General features: G+C 42.5%; 1 protein-coding gene across 1 annotated transcript in view; it reads right to left on the reverse strand.

Annotated features, from left to right (window-relative positions):
* The window catches only part of PTPRT (protein tyrosine phosphatase receptor type T), a 560054-nt gene that overhangs the window by 142109 nt on the left and 391933 nt on the right, over positions 1-26012 (reverse strand). The window contains exons 13-14 of the mRNA XM_054980796.1: positions 21610-21745; positions 6277-6306 (exon numbers count right to left, since the gene is read on the reverse strand). Of these exons, the coding sequence (XP_054836771.1) occupies positions 6277-6306; positions 21610-21745 (166 nt within the window). The remainder of the gene's footprint in view (positions 1-6276; positions 6307-21609; positions 21746-26012) is intronic.

Raw genomic sequence — 26012 nt, forward strand, 5'->3', positions numbered from 1 at the left:
AATTTTTCTTCCTCTTCCTGTTGGTGCCTGGAACACTCCATTCTCCAGTTCAAGTGACTCCAAACAGCAGTAGAATCCACTGGCCTCATTTTTAGAACTACAGGAAAGAACTACTTCAAAAAAACCTGCGCTATCTGAAAGAAAATAAGCATATAGACTCAGGACTGAGAAAAAGGGTTAGTATCGAAAGGAAAGGCAATGTGATGCAAGAGAATAGTAAACAGAGGGACGAGTGACCTGGGAGGGCAAGATGTCCTTCTGTCCTCAGACAAGAAGGACCCTTCTCAGTAAGTGTCCAAAGGGCCATTCTCCCTTTGAGGTGGACGACATCTTGGGTGCTCCCAAAGCAGTTATGTTCTACGGGGTGGGTCATGGTCCTCGTCCTGCATCACGTGTTGCAGAACTCTCCTTCCAATTGTGGTGTCTGCTGAGTCATAGAGGTTCAACTTGTAATGCCTCACGAAGGTGAAGATGGTAGACCATGTGGCGGCTTTACAAATCTCTTCCACTGATGCGTTGTTGTGGAGGGCCGCATGGGTTGCTGCACTTCTGATTGAGTGTGCCATGAGATCCCTTGAGGGATGTCTCTGTTACATGCTTTGTACGCCTCCATTATGCATGTTCGGATACTCCTGCTGATTGTTGTCATGGACATTCTCTTACCCACATTCGGTGGGGACGTGTTGACGAACAGGAAGTCTGATCTTCTTATACGTTCAGTCCTAGTTAAGTAGACCTTAATGGCCCGCTTCACGTCTAGCGTATGCCATTCTCTCTTTAGGGTGAGATGGATTGGGGCAGAAGGATGGCAAGTTAATCTCCTGGGATCTATAAAATCTTGAGGTAGCTTTGGGTAAGAGGGTGGGATCTGTGCACAAAACTACCTTATCTTTATGGAAGTCACATAACCCAGGTTTGATAGAAAGCACCCCGAGTTTGGAGATCTGTCTCTCCAAGGTAATGGCCACTAGAAAAATAGTTTTAATTTCAACCATCTCAGTGGAACCTTCCTCAGAGGTTCGAAGAGCAGCTTGGTTAGTGCTGAGAGAACTATGTGTAGCCGCCATGTAGGAAAATGATGTACCACTGGGGGACAACAGAGAGGCTTCTCTCAGAAAACAATGTATGTGTGGGCGCTTAGACAAATTGAGTCTGTCCACTGAAGGCAGCACCGAAGACAATGCCGCCACCTGTTTGAGTAAGGTGGCCAGTTTAAGCCCCGAGTCCAGACCCTCTTGTAGGAATGCCATCATGGAAATCAACTGAGGATGGAGGTGGTCCACCTTCTTCCTCTTTGACCATCTAACAAAGGCTTTCCAGGTGGTGTTGTATATTCTCATTGTCGACTTCTTCCTGGAAGCTAGCATCGTTTGAATCACTTGAGCAGAGTAGCCTAACGTAGACAGGGAGTGTGTCTCAATTGCCAAGTGGTCAGATACATCCAATCTGGTTTGGGATGAAGGATTGGTCCTTGGTGAAGGATGTCTGGGATGGATGGAAGTCAAAAGGGGGGGGAACACTGCTAGCGACTGGAGGGTCGAGAACCAGGGCCTCCTTGGCCACCATGGGGCTATCACTATCACTTCCGCGTCCGTATCTGCTATCCTCCACAGCAGTTTTGATAAGACCGGGATCAGTGGAAAGGCATACAGGAGACCCTCTGGCCAAGGGGCCGAGAAAGCATCGGTCCCTTCCATTTGAGGGTGAAAGTATCTGGTGAGGAAGCACGGGACCTGTTGGCTCAGGTGGGTTGCAAACAAGTCCATAACTGGAAGGCCGAATCTTTCTGTCACCTGGTGGAATACTTCCTGTTTGAGAGACCACTCCCCTGGTTGAATGGACTGTCTGCTCAGCCAGTCGGCCTGCAGGTTGGCTGTCCCTTTGATATGGTCTGCTTGAATGGAAGCCAGATGAGTCTCCACCCACGAAACAATTTTTATTGCCTTGCTGTGCAGTCTGGAGGACCTGGAACCCCCCCCCCCTGCTTATTTATGTAGGTTTTGGCAGAGATGTTGTCTGTACGTATCAGTATGTGGCTGCCAAGAATCATGGTGGAAAAGTGTATCAGGGCTAAACGGATGGCCCTGATCTCCAGTAGGTTGATAGGGAGTTGGGATTCCTCCTTGGACCAAAGACCTTGTTGAGAACAAAATGGCTGCGTGCTGTAGAGATGTCTGTCTGCATGCTGTACAAATGTCTGTTTCAGAGTCTTTGGTAGTGCCCTTTTCTTGTCGCGAGTTTCAACCAATACTTTATCCGAGGCGTTGCCAAAAAGCTTGTCGTCCTGGAAGGGGTAAGCCATTAGGATAAATTTCAAGAGGAGACCTGCTGGCCAGGCTTTCAGCCACAGGAGTCTCCTAGCTGCAATTGTAGATGCTATGGCCCTGGAGGCGAAGGTAAATGCATCCAAGGTGGCATCTGCAGTGAAGGTTCTGGCCTTTGGAATTCTATTGGCTCCCTCCAATAGGTGTCTACGATTCCCTGGCAAGAGCTGAATAAATTTACGTATCCAGACCACTGCTGCTCTGGAAACAATGGATGCAGAGGATGCGGCTCTGACCTCCATGGCCGAAGCCTCGTGTGCCTGTCTGAGAGCAGTCTCTGCTTTTCTGTCCATATTGTCTCTGACAGAGCCTTGACCATCCTCTGCTAACAGGCTGGCGGACTGCAGGGCTGCCACGGGTGTGTCAATCTTAGGTACCTGCAAAAACTCATTGGTAAAAGATGGTAAGGCATAGAGTTTTTTAACTGAACTATGGTATTGTTTGGAGGATGCTGGGGCCGCCTATTCTGCCTTTGTCTTTTAAAATACTCAGGAAAAGGAAAAACCCTTTCTGGGGTGCTATATCTTGGGAAAAAACTCCCTGCACCCTTTAGGTCTGAAGGATCCCTTATCAGACTTGGGGTCCTCCTTTCCCCCTTTTGAAGTCTCCTGGAGTTCTAATGCTGCCAGGGTTTTTGAAAGCAAATATTGGTCATCATCTATCTTGAACAGTCTATTGGGTTGTTCTGGAATGACCACCTCTTCCTCCTCGGAGAGAAACTCTCCCTCATTTCTGTCCTCGCTGTCTGAGGACATCTCTCCCTCCCAGTAGTGCCCACTGTTCTTGGAACTGATTGGAGCCAACTTTTGAGCAGCTTTGGTTGGCCAGTGAGCCTCTGTACAGCGCTGCTTGATCAGGGGGGAGGGGGGAATGGAGGACTGCTCACTAGGTGTTCTGGAGGAAGGTTGACAGAACTTTATAATCTCTTCCCTCATTGTCTGTCTCAGAGTAGAGAGGAAGTCCCCTTGCTGTAACTGCCCCAGGTCTCCGGGTACGTTACCTGCCCTTGCTTCGCTGCTCTCGGCAGTAGGTAGAGCCCACACAGCCTAGGAAAGGCCCTTGGTGCTTTCTCCTGATGGGAAGATGGCAATCACATCTTTTGAAGCTGCATGGGTAATGGTGCAAGTGCTGCTGCCATTTTCCGCCTTTTCTGCAGCTTTTAGCACCTTTTTCAGCCTCATGGCAAAGACGCGCTGCAGAACCCGGCGCCTGAGATCTTCTGCAGTGCTTTTTTGAAGAAGTACACGGCTCAGTAGCCAGAAAGTTGCCAGGATTCCATTCCAGCCCCAGGGGCAGGACAGTACCAGGAGGATAACTCAGGTCTTCAGCTGGGGTTGCCACTGCCGAGGTCTCCTCCTCAGCATCCATGAAGCTCCCCTCAGAATCCCTGGATTCCATGTCACCAATGCTCCAGCGATTGGTGCAGGGCAGGGGAGAGGAGAAGCGAAAAGGAAAAAGAAAGAAAGAAGGTAGTGTAGCTCAAAGGTAGTAGTAGTGGAAAGAAAGAGGAAGTAATAAGCTGAGATCAAGTGAGTAAGGAAGGAAAAAGGCAGAAGAATCTGCCTAGTCGACTGCTCTCCCTGGAGGCAGGAAAGAATTGGAGAATGGGGTGTTCCAGGCACCAACAGGAAGAGGAAGAAAAATTAACTTCCTGCCTTCCTGATTGGGCAAAGGGAATCACCCAAGATGCCCTCCGCCTCAGAGGGAGAAAGAGAGAGAGAGAGAGAGAGAGAGAGAGAGCATGAATCTCCTGCACAGACTCCACCAAATGTTTTCAGGCAGCAACAGAATTAATCCACTCAACAACAGGAGAGGAAGGGGACACATATATTCCTGCCTTTCACTAATTTCAAAATCATAAGGCTTTTATGGATCCACTATCAAGAAAAATTAATTCAATATACACAAAATATTATAGCAATTGTCTGCTAAATGCAAATACTGTTTTAAAGCTGGATTACAGCTATTAGAGATTTTAATGGCATGAAATAAAGAAATGATGCTAAATAAATACATTTATGATTCATTCTTAACTAAGCCATATCACATTATTTGGTTCTTCCTTGAGAAATATTACAAAACGTAATACACAGACAGAGTCCATGAGACTTATATATTTTCCCCCAAAAATCCAATCTGGAAAGCTGATCATGAAAATAGTGCATGATTCGTATCCCCTTCCCCATTGTCAAAGGTCTGCTTTTGATTTTGCAAAAAGTAAGAGCACCTGATCTCCCATATCTCATCTTGTATTCCCAATTTTACTTACCTGATTGAGGAGTACAGGGCATATTTACATCTTTAATAGAAAGCCCTCAATAAGGAAGTTTATCCACGTTTGGCAGGCACAAGCCTGTCAATTTCTCCTCCCTCATGCAAAAGCAAAACACGAATAAAAAATCAAATGGGAAATTTCAGCAGATTTCCCTGCCCTGTAACTAGAGTTTCCAAGCAATGGAAGTAGCCACTATTGACACAAGTACTGACAACAAGAAGACATGTCTCGCACATATTCCCATATTACATAGATAGAAAGCACAACTCCACAAACACAGAGGTAGGCAAAACACCTTGAAACACTGCTGTTGGCGCCATACCACTCTGATAGCGTATATACATTTCCCACCCATGTAGTCTGGTTGTTCTTACATGATCATATAACTTATGAGCACCCAACAGGAAAATTTCTACTGCATGCTCACTGATCACCTTCCCACTAACATTAGTCTTGGATTAAGCCAGATAGGAGCAGGGTCATGCTATTTTCTACTTTCATTCCCGCTCTCCTCTACTATCATTCTATTTTGCTATTTAAACTCAGACTTTCAAAAAAAAAAAAACCAGTTTCCCTGAAAATGTGCTCAGTATCTTTTTCCATCTATCGAGCGACCTCTTATCTTCCATGCCTTAGATCAGGAGCCTTTGGTTTTATAAACAGAGTCCATGATTTCAGACAGGCTTAATCCTTCTGCTCGCCAGTCTCACACCAGGAATCAAACACGCAGAATCTAAAGCTATCTCTCTTATGGAAAGAATCCTTCTGCACATGGGAGACATCTTCCTGTGAGCAGAAGGGTGTCTTTGGATTTAACACTATGGTTTGGATCCAATCTCTCAGCTGGTTGATCCAAATACAGCCTGATGACAGCCGACAATGGTTGGCCGCTGTGTGAGACAGCATGCTGGACTAGATGGACTACTGGTCTGATCCATCAGGTCTGTTCTTATGCTTTTGTGTTCAAATAACTTTACTTCCCCAAACCCCGACCTTAGAAGGGACTCTCAAAATTTTACATTTAATACAGCTCTAATGCAAGTAAAAACAGTAGACTAGCCAGAAAGGAGTTAAAGTTATAGGTCTTGTTTCAGACACTCAGCATTTTATTTATTTAGCTATTTATACCCCACTTTTCCCCTCAGTGGAGACCCAAAGGTGCTTACAACCTCATTCTCCCTTCCTCCATTATCCCTACAGACTGAGAGAGAGAGTGACAGGCCCAAAATCACCCCTCCATGGCAGAGTAGGCATTCAAACCTGAGTCTTCCAGCTCCTAGTCCAACTCCTTAGCCACTAGAGGCTAGCCACACTCTCTATCTGTGTCACATCTGCTTTAGTGGCACTATTTTATGGAAGATGCGGAAGACAAATGCAATAGCATAGGGTTTGGACTGTTACTGTCTGTCTATTAACCTGTACAGACAGAGCTGAGTTATTTAACAAGGCTGCAAGAGATGAGTAAGCAGTGATGGGCGAGAACTTAAACTACAAAGCAAAATGGGATAATGCTATTTTTCCCCTGATCACAAGGGGTTAAAAAACAGGGGGAAATGCAAACTATTCCAAAAACAAAGACCAATAAATGGCAAAAAAGAGAAAGGAAAAATGAATTGTAAAAAAAAGATAACTCTAACGAGCATGCTCAAGAAAAATCATATCCAGCTAGGTACTTACAAGTAATAGGAGTAGGAATATGCATTTCTTCTAAACATTGATGGACAGCCAGATGAAGAAAATGTCCAAAAGTGGGGAAAAAGGAAAAAAGCATGATTAGATTTTATATCAATGGTGCTGATTGTGAAAATGTACACAGTATTGTAGAGCTCTCACTACTACTCAAGTTACTATTAACTCCTATAATTTTGAATACTGCTGTAAGGTCTGATAACTGATTACTTAGGAGTTCCTGGGTTCTATCCCTATAGCTGCCAGTAATGTATTGCATGGTCCTGGGCAAGTCACTTCACTGTGCTTTGAGTTCCTCATCCCACAACAATAGTATCTACCTACTGTTGATAAGTAGCTTAGGAACTCTCAATGAAAAACATGAACACATGAATAACCTAAGTACAGTAATAACAAAAGCTGAAGTAGGGAGGGTGTTAAGTGCTTAGTTTGTTATGTGTTTCATTTTCAGCGATACTTGTGCCTTGATATGAAATGCAATAAATTAGCACTACGCATGATGTAACTCATAATTGTGTGTTCTACATATCAATGATTTACCTATGAATGCTTTAATTTGAAATGATGTATTAGAAAAAGCATTGGCTAATGATTCTAACAATGCTCAAACCATTGGAGGTAGCTAGCTGCACGCATGCTTTAAATACGAAAGAGTCCATTAACTTCCTACATCAGTTTCAATTCTTGTAGAAAATACAAGATCATGGAAGCATACAACTATGGGATACAGTATACAATCCTTTTTAACACACATGGTATTCTACTGATGCTGCACTGAGTTTTTATGTTCAGTTATTATACAACTGGCCCAGCTAGGAGTCATACACAAACCAGATACCTGCCCAAGCACAACTGCCAATGTTTGTGGCCATTTCCTTTCTAGAATTCTTTTCCTCTTAAATAATATCACAAGAAAATCACAAACAGACAACAAAGAATGGGCATTATAAAAATGATATCAAAAATTACTAAAATGATACAAAGTTTGACAAGTTATTCATACTTTTATGAAAAGGAGCATTGCAATCAAAATCATATGGCACGTTTCCAATGCAGAAATCTACCATATTATGTAACCTAGATCATATTCCATTATTAACAGTGAAATCCTAAGAAGAGTTACACTAGTCTAAGCCTATTGAAGTTAATGGAGTACTTCTGCTTAGGATTTCACTGTACGTAATGTACAACCATACTGCAAGAGTATTTATCATTTGTATTCTAGAAAACCACATTCTGGGAGTAGGTAATTTTTAGCAAGATTCTATCCTAACCAAGAAAGGATATTGTCACTCTTTTGTGGAGAAAGAGCACAGTGCTATACCCACAGGGGAGGAAATGATAGCACAATAAGACTCATGCATTGGCAGGGCACTACCACTAGCACAAGGGGAAGAGGTGGGACATGACAAAGGAGGGATAGAGATCAGAAATAATCTGCTCAGAAATTAGTTTAACCTGTCCTGATACTTTTATAATCCTGAATCTGCAGAAGTGCCACAATTTAAACCACTTCCATTAAAGTCAGCATAGCACCACTGACAACTGCCTCCTAACTATATTCCCTTCTTCCACCTCTACCACAGATAGCATTCTGCTACTAATCAACCCTTCAGCTGTTAGGAATGTAAGCCCCAGAAAGGGAACACAGATCTTATACAGTAAATTGTTTGAATGGAACGACATTGCTCTGCTCCCCATCCCCACCTCCAAACTCCCAGGACTCAGAAGCACTCAAGTAAGAGAAAGTTTGTACTACAACGAAAACAGAGGAAGAACAAAACAGAATAAAGAGGAGATCAGATCTTCTCAGAACTCTTAGGAATACTTTGGCTTTGGCACTAAAGACACTAATGGCATAACACCAGAAATTTTAGCACAACATCTGCCACTGGGACTGCATGGACCGGGTAGCCAACACAGAATAATCACCAGAAGAGATGCCCACCAAACATGGGGGGAGCCTTGGTACAAAGGATGAGACTCACACTTTCTCCATCTCTTCTTCAGCCTCCCCAAAATTGAGAAGTCTGCAAGGACTAAACACCTATAGCCACAAAATCTCCCTCTGCCTCTGCAATTAACCATAATAGAGAGTTGGCCAAATAACTTTCAAAATTCAACAGATTACCCCGTTTGAGTGGGCCAGAGGAGAAGTGGTTATCCCTAAATCTACAAGAAATTAATAACAGGAACTTAAAGCAGCCTCAGCAAAAAAACAGAACAACTGTCATCCCAGTCCTGAAGCACTAAAAAAGTACAGCTTTGTAGATTATAATATCTTAGATCAATTCTTCACTTTCCCTCCAATAGGTGCTATTAATAGTTCAGAAATGTGAAAGCGGCTCCTACAGTTCCTCCTATCTGTTTCTTTTATGTTTTCTCACTCTATGCTAAGTCCTCAAGATCTGGAGGTATAATGACTGTAAAATATTCATGGTGGAATTTAAATCATTAGCCTATGCCAAAACTTCCCAATTCTTGCTCAGTTCTTGGTCACTGAAAATCTCTTCACCACCTGAACATAAATGTCTAGGCCAACATGAAACCAAAAAAGACCTTATCTCCCATCTGCTATCTTGGCTCCCACACATTAGCTGTCCTTTCAATCAAAAGCTTGGCCTTCCTGTTTCCTTCATCAACCCCATGCAGCACATAGTTCCTCTATTAACCATGTAATATTTAGCACATTAACTATATTTGTACACATGCTATTTCTTCAGTCATTTAAGTGCTAGTCTAATTATGGTTTTCCACTATTCCAGACTGGTTGGTTTGGTTCTTTTTGGGGGGTGGGATCTTCCTTATGGGAACAGAGATGACCTGCTACTTCTTCTATGACATATAGAATCTGCAATGAAGTAACAGTTCTTTCTTAGAGGGTGCATGTTTACCTACAAACTTGCAAGGGAAATGTGCTGAGGTCGCCAGCCTGTCTCTTTGAGACTGTCAGAAGATAATTGGAGCTTCTTTATCCTTGCATGCACAATACACAATTCAGAATGCGACTGTGACATGTAGGGAGAAGGGGTTTCAGTTTCTCTCTCTTCCATTGGTGACTGGTGCTTGCAGAGGAGGCTCTTTGCTGAAGCATATCCCCCTTCGATACTGGGCACATTTCATGGAAGAGGATAACTTTACATTGATTCTAGTGAATTTCTCTTTTAAAGCAGAGGTTTCTGGATCAAATTTCTGACCATTGTCTCCTGATTAGAGATGGGCACAAACCAAAATATGAACCAAAATTAAGCATGAACCAGGCCAGTTCATGGTTCGCAAACCATGATTCATCAGATCCCATTTCTGACGAACCGTCATGAACTTTTAGGCTGGTTCTTTTGGTTCGTTTTTTGGTTCGTCACTGCAGACAGCCTGGTGCCAATCAATCAGTTTCCTAGGCAACAGGGGATGGACTTCCTGCAGACCTTCTGCTGACCCAGAAGTGAACTTCTGCTGGCCTAGAAGTGACCTTCTGCTGACCTGGAAGTGATGATTTTCTGACCCGGATATGAGGTTTTCACGAACCAAATGAACCGGTTCGCAAGCCAGGGGCAGGTTCATGAAAGTTTGTGGTTCGTGGTTCATGAAATTTGATGAACCACGAACCGCATGGTTCATTTTTTTTCCGGTTCGTGCCCATCTCTACTCCTGATACAGTTTGCACAGTCGGAGAAATGTTGTCAATTCAGAGGAACCAGACTAAATCCTAACAGCTGGCAAAAATTTAACTGTAGCTGAGCAAAAATCACTTCAGTGAACACCACCTGGAGTGAAGTTGAAAGGGGTAGCCTATCATTTATTGAAAACTCATTTATATAAACCTCCTTGCATATTTTAGTTACAATGTGTTTCATCATCAGCTGGTGTTGATACAGTGTCTGAATTTTTTTAGTCTATTTATCATGCCCAACAGAGGATATGCTTGTGATCCTCTCCTTTGTGACACATTGGAAATTATTTCTGAAACTCACAAGGTGGAACAGGGTGATCCAGAGGCCGCTTCCAGTGAAAATATTATTGGCAAACAACATTTTTAGAAATATTCAGATGCCTATGCAGGCAGAGAGGGTAAAAGATTTCAGATGCATGGATGCCCTTTGTACTAGACTTTTTTAGTCTGGAAAGATGGCTTTTATGATTTTATCAGCATTAAGAGTAGTACAAGAAAGAGTTTATGGAACAACCCAGAGAAAAGTGTCACTAAAAATAAATTTTAAGTTGTATGCTCTCTATGGATGTCTGTCCCATTGCCACCTAGGACAAGTGTGATACCTCACAGAAGTTACTTTGTTGCTCTCTCAGCAGAACTCTAATAATCCATTTCACCACTGGCATAGGATGGATCATGAAATATGCTTCTCATACTGGGGCAAATGACATGCATTGGATTGGAAGATACTATGGTCTTTAAAATGATAACTCCCTGCAGAATGAGCATTTTTTTCTATTCGTATGATCTGGCTGGGGAATGATATGACACTTACAGTACACTCCTAATCAGAGTTGCTCCAGTCTAAGCCTATTGATTTCAATGGGTTTAGAATAAAGTAGCTGTGCTTAGGATTGCACTGTTAGTTATTCACAGAGACTTGGATCCACACGGAGCATGATTTTCTTATCTTTTCCTTCCTACTGCAACCCTATATGCCCTCCCACACTTCTGTTCCTGAAGTTATTCCATGAAGTCATTTTCTCTGGATAATCTCATTTATGAAGGCAAAGGGGCATTTGTTTCAGGTTTACAATTTTACTTTGTTCCATTTTGATAGAAAATGGAACAACGTATCCCTACTCAATTCAGCCATAAGGGCTGCTCCTCCAGACTTCTCACTAATGCATTGATTAGCACATATTGACCTGTTCCCTTGAATGTATACCCATCAGAATATTCATGGGGTTCTAAATTGGGTATCTATCCCGTAGTAATTAGCATCTTTTCAGAAGTTACAATATTTATAGTTACCTTATTTGTCATGCAAACAAAATGTATTAAAAAGCTAGGTAGTTGCTTAGTAAACTGAGAGAACAAGCAGAATTCATGATGGAGGTAGGATCCACACATCACTGGATACTATGCTGTTGTGATCATTCACCTCCTGCATTTTCCTATCCAGACACAGTAAAAAATGTCACAGAAGGGGAGAATGAAAGCAAGACAAAGAGGTGTTTTTTGTCTCTTTTTACCTTCCTTTATTAGTCTCAGCCATGATTCTTCTCACCCTCTCTCACATGCATTTTATCTTCATAGCAACCTTGTGAAACAGGTCAAGTTGAGATAGGTTGGCTGGTAACCCAGTGACCTTCATGGCTGAACAGGAATTTGAACTCAGGTCTCACGAGTCCTTACCCCAAATTCTAACCACGAAGCGAGCTTTGACTCTTGAAAGCTTACACCCTGAAAATGGCACTCCCGGGTCGCACTAACCATGATCACCCAGGTGCCGCCATTTGTCTCCCCGCATGGAGGGAGAATGGACGGCATTTTCCCGGGCATCTGGGGATTTGGAGGGGGTGGGGTGAGGGCCTATAAAGGCCAGCTCCGCCTCCCCATGGCCACAGCCATTGGGGAAAGCTCAACCTGCCCACCTCACCCAATGCAGTACAGGTCTAGCCGGTCACTGTTTTTATGGGGCCAGGTAGGAATTTTTTTGCTCCTTCCCAAATTGGCTCCATGGGAGGGGGTGTTTTTTGCCTACCTTGTACTGCTGGTTAGTTAGTTGTTGTGGCTAAGTTAGCGTTTTCCCTGTTATTGGCAAGTTAGTTGGGGTAGGCAGAGCGGGCCGGTGAGCACCCGGTGGCACCTCTCCATTGGTGGGGAATGGGGGTCTGTCCCAGATCAGCTGTCAGGCTTCACGGCTACCAGCTGAGAGGGCAGACTGCCTGTGGGACCCCCTGTAAAAGTCCTTCCCTCAGGGCCTTACGGTTTGGGAGTTATGGAGCTTTAAGGGGGGGAACCACTTGCCTGGCCAGCCGGGTTAAAGCCATGCGCTTAGATGGCTTGCACCTGGGGCAAGGGATGTTCACCCAGACAGGCCGAGGAGGTGGTCCAGTTGAACCCTTGGCTTGGCCTGTACTGCTAGTTATTCCCTTGCCATTCTTAAGCTGTTGTTGGTCAATAAAAGGCCCTTTTCTCCCAAGCCTGGTGTCTGTCTCTTCATTGTGGGGACAAAATCTTGTTGGTCAAATCATGGTAATATACTAGCTCCCTTGATCCCTTGAGCTTGAAAAACTGGCAAACCCTGAAGTCTCCCTTTATTTATTCAATGTCTGTATGCACCTATTCAACTGGAAAAGATAGACTGACAAACTTCCTAATTCTATAAGGTTTCAATTTTGTCAAACAGATCCAAGGTGATAATATTCAACAAAGAACCTCTTTAACTTCCTATGCTAATTATAAGCTTCCAAGAAGTGTCTCAATTTAAATGTGTTTGTCAGGCAGATATAATCTTTGACTATTCACCCATCCCTAATTTCAGTCATGTTTACTTGTCTTGGCAGTGTATCTTTTCACCCTCAGACATTTTCTCTGTATAGAGGCCTACACTGCCATCATTTCCCCATTTGGTTAGCAAAATGCTACATTCAGGAAAATTAAATGAATTGTGTCTATTACTGATCAGCTATAATGCCCTGGGCCATGAGCAGATGTCACTCTGATGTCTGAAGGTAGTGCCTCAAGTTTGTCTAATTAAATTACTACTTTTCTGCCTCATTGCCTTGAAAGACAAGAGAATCTTATAGTAGCTGCTCTGTGGGCTGAGGGATTATTCTTTTTATGCAAGCCTGAATTCAAAGTGGTTAAGCTGTGTGTGCCTGTTTTTCTACAATGCAAAGACAAATCTCTGCCTTACAATTCTCTATTAAGGGTTGTTGTTTTTTAAAAAAGAATTTAATCCATTTATCATGCTCATTGTTACAGTCCATCAATATTACAGGATGACTTTTGCATCCAAGTGAGATAGTTTTGGAAAGTTTCTTAATAGGACACCACTACTCAACTTATTGTCTAACTTCTGATCAACTTGATTGGTTGACAGAATTATGATGGATTCAGCAGATTTTGGTGCACATAAGGTTCCAATTTTACAAACTCACTCTCTCTGTCACACACACACACACACACACACACACACCATGCATCTTTTTGGTTTTTATGATGTAAAGCCTGAAAGCAACTGAACCAAACTGGGTCACTTCTGCCAAGTCAATGGAACCAAACCATGTTTCATTTTGTTATTTGTAATTACTGGCTGATGGTTTATATTACAGAAGATCTGGATTCATGAAATGTGCTTAAATAATAATCATTTTAGTCCCTCTATTTTTAAAGCTCCAGTTGTTAAAGTATGTGAGCTTTGCTCACAGGTTACAAACACTGGCAAGCTATTCAGATGCATCCAAGCAGCACAGTTACATTGCTTTCTCCCATGATTGTGCTGCTATTTCATAGTTACCACCACCTCATTTTTTAAAAAGGAACATAGTAAAAAGGAAAAACAACTCTGAGATAATTGTATTGAGACTAATTGGTTGAAGACTCAAAGAGGATACAAACAGCAAGCAATCACTTGCTTTATACAAAGTGGTCAATTTAGGGAGCAATCGTAAGTAGGTCTACTCAGAAGTAAGTCTAATATTAGTACTGAAGCTTAATCTCAGGAAAGTGTCCTTAGGAGTGCCCTGTTATGACCCAACCATGGCCACAGGAGATATGTGCCTCTTTGCTGGTAACTTTTAGTTCCTGTGCTGGGCAAAAGCAATGACATGATGCAAAGGCATAGCCCTGCAGAACAATTAACTATTCTATAGGCACAAAGCTGCTTGCCCCTGTGCTATATTTAAGATAAACTTTACCAGGGAACATCAAAACAATCAAATCAGGAGCTCATCAAGGGAGTTGGAACATGGTAAGTTCACCTGGTGACCATAGTTGTGTTGAATTCTGTAGTATGCCTCCTTTTTATAAAGTTATTCTTCAAAAGAGCCAATGTAGAACACCACCTGGAATGTTGGACTTCGAAAAGTTCAAAACATTTATCAGTTGTTGACTCATTGGATTTTAGCCTGACTTGATAATATTAAGTTTCAAGTCTTCTTCCAAACTTATAAAATCTATAACTCTTCAAAGTCTTCATTTAGCAGAGTACCCTAATTTACAAAAATGATCATGCAGCATTTTGAACTTAAAATATGGCAAACAGTTGTCTAATCGAAATAGGAGTTTCTAAACACAAAATATTGACAAAACAATGAGGGGGAGGGCGCCAATACTTTTTTAAAAAGAAGCTAGGCATATCCCAGATAGTTTCTGATTGTTTTATCCGCCAGAAATATGTTGATGCTAGGGATGTTAGAGTGTAAATTGGCAAATTCAACTTCTATTGCAGATACTGTAGTGGATATTGCAAGTAATTATTCTGACATTTTATTTCAGGTTCTATTGCTTTGCAGAGGAGAGTTTCTGTAGATATCTGAGACCACGGCATGGAAAAGCAGAGAATAGAAAGGTTTTGCACAACCCTAGTTGAGACAAAATCCAAAATTCACTTTCAAGTATATACCTATACTTAAGATGCTTAGTCGTATTCAGGAAGATGATGAGTTTAAGGAAGTGATCTTTAAAGACCATGATCCTGCACAAATTACTATGTGAAATCAGGTCTTCTCCACTGTCCCAACTCTGATGTGAAGTTATAATGCTTTAGGTCTATAATGAAAGGCATCATAAATGTAAATACATTGTCCTGGATCCTATTTTTCTTTTCCGTTGATGAAAGGACAAGTGGTTCTCACTGATTTATCCTGCAGACCCACATTTTACCTCCCACATTGCTCCTTGTGGAGGGAGGTCCATCAGCCATGGGAGAAGGGGTTTCACATGACATTACAGGTAGTAGTATTAGGGGTGAGGTATAAAAGTTCCCTTCAGTGAAAACTGCTGTATCTATATAGCATAGGATTCAAATCATTGCCTCCAGAGGCTTAGAGATAAAATCTAGTAAGTTGCACCAATTAAATAATCAGTAAGATCATTTGTGGTCCTATCAAGCATAGTCAATGAAGTTTTTTGGGGGATACCTTTAATCTTTGGAATTTCATTTTGGACACTTTGCATTCCAAACTAACAAGAGAAGACTAAGGGAGACGTGATTACTGTCTTCAAATATTGGAAGGATTGTCATTGTAGTTCCACCCATAGAATTGAATGTGACTGTGGTTTAGAACCCAGACATAAGAGAATTAATTGATGGGCAGAGAAGCTTTGGTCTTAACTTCTGATAGGGTACTCTCCACTGATTAATGACTGTATACTGTGACTGGCATTGTAATTGAAAGAGAGCTGGTAACTTGGATAAGTGGTGTGAGCAGCAGAGTGGTGGACACGAAGAGTGGTCGACATGGGGCTGGGGATCCCAGTCCTCTGGGGATGAGGGAGGTATGGCGGTGGGACCCAGGGAAGGGTGAGAAGGACACGGAGATACGGTGAGGCTCGGTGTCCTTCTAACCTGTGTCCCATCCCGAGGTATGTTGGGTGTGGAGCTAGGAAATATACCCCCCTTTGACACTGATGTTGTGTAATGCCAGGTCCATAAATAATAAGACCAGAACATTACATGATTATTTTGTGGCAAATGATGTGGACCTGGTATGTGTGACTGAGATCTGGGTGAGGGAGGGTGAGACTGTTGCTCTGAATGAACTGGCCCTGCCTGGGTTCTCGGTCCTTCATCAGTCCCGAATGGGAGACTGGGGGGGAAGGGTGGCGATTCTTGTCTGAGAGTCTCTCTCTTTCAGGCCGCTCCTCATCCTGGAGATTCCTGGCATTGATTGTGTAGGCCTGGTGTGGGGTGCCAAGGAGAGTTTAGCTATCTGTGTGGAGTACCGGCTGCCTAGTGCACCAGCAGATGCCTTGCCACGTCTGCTAGAGGTGGCAGCTGGATGGGCCTTGGAGCACTCAAAACTATTGGTGTTGGGAGACTTCAATGTCCATGCTGACACTGACTCTGATGCCTCTAGTCAGGCTGTGGACCTGGTGTCCTTCATGGCCACACTTGGACTCTCCCAGATTGTTTTGGACCCTACACATCAAGCAGGCTACATGCTGGATTTAATCTTTGGAATGGGAATGGGTGTGGTACTGGAAACAACTGAGTTGGTGCCATGGTTGGACCACGTGGTCATGAAGGCTCAGCTGGATATCCTATTCATCCCCCTGTGCAAGGACGGTGAGCTTATTTATGCTTGCCCACGGAGACATATGGATCCAATTGGCTTCCAGAATGCTCTGCAGGATCCAATGCTCCCTGGCAGTTTGTTGGATGAGCTGGTGGAAGATTGGCAAGTCCTTCTTTCCAAAGCCATTGATAAAATCGCCCCCCGTCACCCTCTTTGCCCCTGTACCAAACTAGCTCCCTGGTATACAGAGGAACTGCGACGGAAGAAGCAGGAGCTGAGATGGCTAGAGCAAGTATGGCGGTGAACTCATGGCGAAGAGGCAAGAACATCTTATAGGATGTTTATGAAAGCCTATGAGATGGCAGTGAAGGCTGCAAAGAAAGAGTTTTATGCAGCCTCCATTGCATCAGCTAGCTCACGCCCAGCAAAACTGTTTAATGTGGTTTGGTCTTTGGTCTCCTTGTCAGGAGGGGACCGTCAAAATTTAAATTCGGATATTGACTGTGAGGCTTTTCGGAGCTTTTTTGCTGATAAAATCTTGTCTCTCCGCTGTGATCTCCCAGCCACAGTTGATACAGTGTGTGAACTGGAGGCCCCCTGGCAGCCTTCTGGGATAATATTAGATCATTTCAGCCATCACTCTGGTGATGAGGTTGACAGGATCCTGCAAGCAGTTAGGCCTACCACATGCCCCTTGGACCCATGCCCTTCATGGCTGGTGAAGGCCAGCATAGATGGGCTACAGATGCCCTGAAGGCCATTGTCAACATGTCTCTGAGCTCCGGGATTTTTCCTGAAACGTTGAAGGAAGCTGTGGTTAGGCCTCTCTTGAAAACAACATCTTTGGACCCTGCTGACCCGACCAGTTGATTGAGCAGGCTGTGGTAGAGCACTTGCAGGTCTTCCTGAATGATTCCTCATCCCTAGATCCCTTCCAATCCGGCTTCTGTCCAGGACATGGGATGGAGACTTTACTGTTCGTCCTGATGGACAATCTCCATAGACAGCTAGATCAAGGTGGGTTGGCACTGCTGATACTGTTAGATCTATCAGCAGCATTCAATATCGTCGATCATGACCTGTTGACCCACCGCCTTGCTGATGTGGGGATACGAGGGATGGCCTTGCAGTGGTTTGTCTCTTTTTTCCACGGTCGGGGACAGAGGGTGGCACTGGGGGAGAAGTTGTCATCCTGCCATCCACTGGTGTGTGGTGTCCCTCAAGGGGCAATACTCTCCCCCTTGCTATATATGTGCCCCCTCGCCCAGCTGGTACAGAGTTTCGGACTTGGGTGCCATCAATATGCAGATGACACCCAATTGTATCTGATGATGGATGGCCGGCCTGACTCTGCTCCAGATGTCCTGGAACATGCCTTCGAAGCTGTGACTGGATGGTTGAAGCAGAGCCGGCTGAGATTGAATTCCACGAAGACGGAGTTTCTGAATGTGGGTCTGGGGGTCCATGGGTGTGGGACTCCGGCTCCCTGCTCTCGATGGAACGCCGCTTACCCCAGTGTTGAGAGTTAAGAGCCTGGGGGTGGTCTTGGATGCTTCCCTGTCTATGGAGACACAGGTCACAGAGGTTGTTCGATCCTCACTTTTCTACCTAAGACAGGCTCGGCAACTTGTCTATGGAGGCACAGGTCACAGTGGTTGTTCGATCCTCATTTTTCTACCTAAAACAGGCTTGGCAACTTGTCCCTTACTTGTTGACCCATGACCTTACGACAGTGATCCAGGCAATGGTCACCTCCAGATTAGACTATTGTAACTCGCTCTACGCGGGGCTTCCCTTGGGCTTGATCTGGAAACTGCAGCTGGTTCAGAATGCAGCTGCACAAGTGGTTGCCAGAGCTCCAGTCATGGCACATATAACACCCATCCTCCATCAACTGCACTGGTTACCAGTTGAGTACCGGGTCTGGTTCAAGGTTTTGGTGTTGACCTATAAAGCCCTATGCAGACTGGGTCCAGCATACCTTTGGGACCGCCTCTCCCCATATGTTCCCCGGAGGTTGCTTCGATCAGCTAATAAGCAGTTGCTGATGGTCCCTGGCCTCAGGGAGGTCCATCTGGCCTCTACCAGAGCCAGGGCCTTTTCAGTCCTGGCTCCAACTGATGGAACTCTGTCTGAGGAGACTAGGGCCCAGTGTGATTTGTTATCTTTCTGCCGGGCTCGCAAGACAGAGATGTTCCACCAGGCATTTGGTGGGGGCTAGGCTGTCTTCTTGCTGGCCATATCACTGAAGACCATCCACCACCCATGCAGGAGCTCATAAAGTGTGACACATACTTATATCCGCCACCTGAGAAATTTTATTGCACATGGATAATGTTTTTAAATGTTTATTTATAATGTTTTATTGTTTTAAGCTGTATGTTATAAATTGTATGTTGTTACACCACCCTGAGCCCGTCCGACAGGGAGGGCGGTCTAGAAACGTAATAAATAAATAAATAAATGTAAAAGATGGAACAGACTTGTTCTCTCTTGCTTCAGAAGAGAGAAATAGAACAAATGGGTGGAATTTATAAATAAGTAAATTTTTCTAGCTGCCAGGAGAAACTTCCTAGCTTTAAGAGGTGTTCTGCATTGGAAAGACTGCCTCTGGATGAGCAAGGCTTTCTTTCACTAGAGATCTTTAATCAAAGGGTGGACGACCATCTGTAGTTACATATTCCTGCACTGAGCAGGACTAGATGACCTCCAAGATACCTTCCAACTCTATGACTCCATCTACATAATTCAGAGAATTCTCCATGAAGAATGTACAAATCAGCTTTTCCCCCATCCCGTCTCCACAACAACATGAAACTGCATGACTTAAAGCAATAGGACAGTAATCAGTAAGCACATGGAAATGTTACCAGACATCAAAGGTCTGAAAACTTGGCAAACAATAAGGTGGGATGCTATTCCACATACATTCCTTTAACATATGACACATATTTCTATCCCAGTTGTTGCTTCAATGGTGTTTTGTTGGAATTAGTAGGGACTAGAACACACAATAAAAAGTTTGAAGTCCAGAAATTTAGTTTAGCATTGCAAACATTTGTTTCATATACACAGAATTATTTTAGTTCCCTTTAGATTGAAAAAGTACTGACAAATGTAACAGCATTATGTATTTAGAATGCTTTGGATTGAATTTCAAACAGAACTACATGAAGCATGTATAACAAACACACTTAAGTACACAAGTTGCATTGGGCAGGTTCCCTGGAGGGGCAGCATAGAAATTGCCCAAATAAACCAATCAACCAACAACCAAATACAGATATTATTCTGTGTGTTCCTGGGCATCACCTATGAAACAGTTTCAGGTTTTCTTTTACATCTGTTTCTGGCTGCCTTTGCAAATCTGTTGGTGCAACTCTTAAAATTGAACTGGGGGAAGTGAGTTGGATAGGATCTAGGAATGTTTTCCCTAAAGCTATAAAACTTTTGTTCCTGCAGAATAGGTCTTGAGGTAAAACATTCACATGTAAAACATACACATGTAAAACATCCACATATAAAACATACATTGTTATCAAGCAGTGGAACTACTACAATTAAAGTGCTCCATTTAGTCACAACTAAAGACAGAAACCTGAGCTAGTTGCATGTGCAAATTCACAGAACTGGGATGTGGCAGACTATGGGCTTGCTTTGAAATCACTCTTTGGAAAACAAATATATGATAAAAAATTGACTTAAGCATAAAACAAAGACATGTCTCCTTAGTGCTAGACAATGCCAGCTTAACCGAATCACCGCTTCACAACATATAGTCATAAAACATGGGTCATAAAATGAGAGCAAGAAAACTCAGCTATCATGCCATGCTGGTTCGAAGTGTGAGCGCCAGTGGTTCACATAGAAAGCATATACAGATGCAAAGGAGATGGACTGCTTCAAAACTTTGTTTCTAATGCATGCCAGCAACAACTTCAGAAAGTGGTGGTCAGATATGAATAGAAACAAATCCTCAGACAACCCTTCTTTCCTGGGCAAGTTTTTAATAACGGTCCATCGGAACTGATGGTCCAGAGGAAATGGCTGTCAGTGAGCATGCATGGTCAAGCCACACTTAGAAAGTTATTGATAATCACCTTGGATCTACTGCACCGCTCCTTCAAAAAAAAATAAAAGGCAGTTTTTGAAGAATCCCACGCATTTCATAGCTTGCAATATAAAAATCAGATGGGAAACACTGCACATATATCTACAAACAATTTTGTTGTTTTCCAAATACAGACACCCACACACAAAATAGAACATAAAGTTTGCACAAGAGGTCATCACACGTTAACACCTCACTTTAGAATCAGTAGAAATCCCACTTTAATAACAGTGTTTGTGCACATGTACATAAACTATTATTCATCTGAGGGAAAGAAAGTGCTTGATATTTACTTGATATCTCCATGAAGTCTCTTTTCCTTTTTATAGCTCAGTGAAATGACTTGCTCAGGTAGGACAAAATAGCCATCTACACCACAAACTTATATTGTTTTTGATATTATAACTCTTTAACTGCCATTTCTTCCACCAAAGAATCTGGGGAATTATTTTTTCAGTGAGGTGCTGAGAATTTTCAGTAAGAATTCTCTAGTATCTTCCCTGCTCACAAAACGGCTGTTCTCTGGATATCCTAGGAAGAGGGCGTGACTAACTAAATATAAGTTTGCAGTGTGGATCTTTCCAGAGGCAAAATAACGGGGTCTAGAACCCAGGACTTTTGAACTGGTTGTTTACACATGTGTACATCCTTTATATTAATAAAATAATGTTTCTTATGTTGTACTCCTTTACATCCTCACCAAGCCAGAAGGAACAGACCTGGTAGGAATGGGAAGGGTTCTATCCACTCCTCTCCTCACCCCAAGTGTTTGTGATGTTCACACATAACCTACAGCCACATTGGCTAGAACAATGGCGAAGCAACTCCCATATGTTTCAGTGATGTCTGTGAAAGGAAATTCATCAAATATCTAAAACTCAATAAGGAGAAATCTGCACTACGTCAGCCTCCACTCCCCCACCTGAGCATAACTATATTATCTCCACTGAAGGACTACATTTTTCATCAAAAGACAAGCATAATAATAAGCATCCCTAAGGTCAAGCACATTAAGTATTATAGAGACTTACCTCCTCTTGATGGTAAGCATTGCTCCCAAAAGGATAATTACAAACATAAGGAGGCCAGCGATAACTCCTGCCATTTTCACAGTGTTGTCAACCTGCTTTTCTGGTTCCACAGCATTGGAATTCTGCGTTGAAGCTCCTTTAGAGATTGCAGAATGGAAGGAAACAGAAACAACAACAGAGATATCTTGTTGAAATATAAAAGGCTTCTTTTGTATTAGATTATGCAACGAATTCACAGTAAAATTTCAAACCACCAATTTTGCAGCTGGCTAGGATAGAGAGGAAGGTATAAATCTCCAGAGTATGAATATAACATCTTAAACTAAAACATGTTTTTATGTAGCATTATTTTTATACCCAAGAGTAATAAAAAACACATTTTAGATAGCTTAGATTTAGCAAAATTTAGCAGCAGCAGTTTTAATTCCAACATACAAAACATATTCTTAAAAAATGTCCTGGCCATACTTTTAACTGCCCTCTCCCCAAATCACTACTCCAAAAAGAATCAGATACTTGTCAGTGTCTCGTTGCTATTTTCGAGGCTTTCAAACTTTGTTACAATTTTTGTTTATGGAATTGTTCTTATTACTGAAAATATAGAAATTAAAACTATAAAACATATAGTTAATAGCTCTACATCCCTCCATTTTCAGCCAGCAAATTTTTCATCTTAATTACCAAGCCTCAAAGATTGAAGAAAGGGTTACAAATCAATTACCTATCAGAAACTCTAACAACTGACTTGACTCTTTCCAGCTATCCACATAACCAGTAGTATTCAGAGCCAAGGCTGTTACCCTCTGGTCCACTCCCCCAATTGACATTGGCCATTTGGAGAGCATATGAGTTAGATGTATTTAATCAATCTGATGGAACTATTGTGGAGAATTTAAGTAACAGTTTCTGATGGTCTCTGACTCCCATAAAATATGACACTGCCAGAAGAACCTGGCAAAACTGAAATTCCAATTTCTAGATGCATAGACAAAATCAAATATAGCTAACAGCAAAATCACAAAAAGAAGAAACACAAGAGGATGTGCACAGCATTGGCAGATTATTTTGAAGAGTACTACTGAATTATTAATTTATTGTAAATTATTCTGAGTATGCAAAAAAACCTGGGTAAATAAATAAACAGATACTGGATCTGCAAAGTAGCTATACAAGGTCAGGCAAGCAACAAAAGATGCTCTTCAAGATAAGACTATGGGAAATATTATTCATGGATAATTTTTAGTGGTTTAGTGGTAAACTAGTCCTCTAATGGGTTACTAGAGAAAAGGATACAGTATTTAAAACAGAAGCAGAATATGATTTGTAAGTAAATGGTGGTTGCAGAGGAAATCCATGGAAAGTCTCTTCTGGTCAAGATGTATTTTGGAAGGGCAATCAAGTTGCCAGGAGTGAGGCTGGGCTTCACAACTGGTTTACTGTTCTGTGAGAAGATGATATCAAATTATAATTGCAATTACCTTTTGCCTTTGGGTGATTTGCTTCATCTTCATGTCCCAGTTCAGATAGTGGAAAGGTATGCCTATTACCTGGTATACCTGCTGCAAATTTCCTAGAATGATCTGACAGTAATTCATGTTCTGGTAACATTCAGATTAGATTACTGTAATGTCCTTGACAAGGAGCTGCATTTAATGGAGTAGTCAGAAACTGCAATTGGTTCACAATGCAGTAGATAGTAGCTTGCTGATGAGAATGGAACTCCAATGCTGTGATCCTGTTAGTTTCCAAGTCCAATTCAAAGTACTCCTATTGAACTACATGGCATGGGATCATGTAATCTTAAGGATTTAATCCTATCATATATACTTGCCTGACCTATCATGTTTTATCTGGAACCCTGCTGTGCATTCCTTTACTTTAAGAAAAGTTTCAAGTTGGGAAGTCTTAGAGCATTGTCTCTGCAGTTACCCCATGTTCTTCCTGAGGAAATACATTTGTTGTCTCCACTGCTTTCTTTTTCTGTGGGCATGTAAATCTGGCTATGTGAGGTTTTTCCATCATGTTTGAGATTTTTGTTTGTTTATTACATTTCTATGCCACCTCTTCAGAGTCCTGCTTGAGGTAGCTTGCAATTAAAATCACCACAATACTAAAAACAAGCCACTAAAGACAAGCCATTGGACACAAGCAGCATGAGAACTAGCAATACAACAGCAGTTGTCAATTTATAAAATGTAAGATTAAAAAAATTGAATCAAAAGACTGGATTAAATAATGTTTTGGCCTGACACCTAAAAGAAGGTTAAGTAGGCGTCAGGCAATCCAGAAGGTGGAGGGTATTCCAAAGGTGAGGTGCCATCACAAAAAATGACCCGTTCTTTGTCATCAACCACCTCACCTCTGAAGGCTGAGACAAAGAGAGCAAGGCTTGAGCAGTTCATTTTAATTGTAGGCCAGACAGTATGGGAGGAGACAGTTCTTCAGATACCCTGGCCCCAAGCTATTTAGGACCTTTAAGAGCCAGCACTTTGAACTGAAACAGATAAGTAACCATTGCAGACCTTTCAGCACAGGTGTGATATGATCCCTGTAATGAACCCCTGACAGTAGCCTGGCAGCATTTTGGACCAACTGAAGTTTCCAACCCATTTTCAAAGGTAGCACCACATAGAGTGCATTACAGTAACCTAATGTGAATGTGATCAGAGCATGGATCACTGTGGCCAGATCATGCTTTCCAAGGAATGCCATAACTGGAGAACCAGCTAGAGCTGATAAGAGGAGCTATGTGCCACAGAGACCTCAGTCTCCAACTGTACACCAGAATCCAGTACACCCCCAAGCTGTGAACCTGCTCCTCCTGCTCCAGGACAGGTGGTCTCTACAGTCCTCGAGTAGCTTTTGTATTGACCAACAGCACCTCAGTCTTGCCAGGACTGAGTTTCAATTTATTGGCCCTCATCCATCCCATTACACCTTCTCCAGGCACCCATTCAGGACTCCTACAGACTCACCCGTTAAGCAGAAATAGAGCTGGGTGTCATATTAACATTGGTGACACCTCACTCCAAATCCTTGGATGATCTCTCCCAGCAGTTTCATGTAAATATTAAATAGCATTGAGGACAAGATGAAACCATGTGAGACCCTAGAGCATAAATGCCATGGGGCCAAGTAGTTGTCCCTCAGTCCCACTTTCTGGAATCAATTGATCAAGGAAGAGCAGAACCAAAGATGCATGGTGCCCCAATTCCAAGCTCAGCCAGCGTCTCTGGAAAGATACCATTGTTGATGGTATTAAAAGCCACTAAAAAGACTAGGAGAATCATCAGGGACACATTCCCCATGCCACTCTCCTGGCAAAGATCAAGGTTGACAACATTCTGAGACTGAGCCCGTCCAACTGGTGCCTAAGTCATGGTAGATGTGAGCAATTTTATGTGCAAAATGCATCGCAAAGCCGGTTTCTGTTTTCTGGGTCTACATCCTCTGGGGTAAAAGTTCTGCTGAATGGCATGGTGCAGAAACAATGATGCCATAAAAGTGCTTTGCTGCCATCACTGTCAAAGAGTAGGCATGATAATGTGATCTCAGTTGTGTTTGGTTGCATCCCCTTTGAGTTTTTCTCCACATGCGCTCTAACCATCTGCTCATCTGTTTCATCATTCAAAGCTCCTCATTAAACCAAGGGGTGTTAGGGGCATACATGGAAGGAGAGAGGGCACTCAGAGGCAATTGTGTCCGCAGCCCAGGCCATCTCTGTATTATTTAGTTTAGTTTTCCTTCTTCTGAGATTTTTTCTTAAAAGTGTCTAATATAATTTTCTGCCCCTTTTATTCTTGAGAGGTTTTTTAAAAGTATATTTGGTTTTATTGGGAAGGACTTGGTGAAAGCATATCCTTCCCTGAATTTCCTTTCTTCCTGCATACACCTGAGTCCCCATAAAAGAAATTGCTAGGAGGTTGAGGGGCCCAGACAAAAATTCACATGAGTTCAGGAACTGCAGTGAGGAAGGGAATCAGGAGGGATTGCCCTTCCTCTCTCTTACTTTAGTGGAATATCTGCAAGACACCAACCCAGTGCATTAAAACTTGCTAGCTGCTTGGAAAATGCTTAATTAAAAAGTGAGATTCAAACATTGTAAAACTAATTAAATAATCAACAATTGTACATTTTGTATTTATTGCTTGTCATATGGGCTCCTCTTGAGAATGTACAAAATCAAAGAAGCCTCTGCATATCTAGATTTCAACAAGGAAAGTCAAGTTACATTTGAGAGGCTGTTCATTATTAGCTGAATACTTAAGTCTGTGTAGCATGTTTGACTTGACATTCAAAAATTGTTTCATAAATCAACCTTCACCCCCCCCCAAGTTTCATTCAAGTTGCAGGCACAGTTCAAATTGTTATTTTTATTTATAGAAATGTTCTTTTCATAATAG

Source organism: Eublepharis macularius, chromosome 5 (genome assembly GCF_028583425.1).
Source record: "Eublepharis macularius isolate TG4126 chromosome 5, MPM_Emac_v1.0, whole genome shotgun sequence".
Lineage (NCBI taxonomy): Eukaryota > Metazoa > Chordata > Lepidosauria > Squamata > Eublepharidae > Eublepharis > Eublepharis macularius.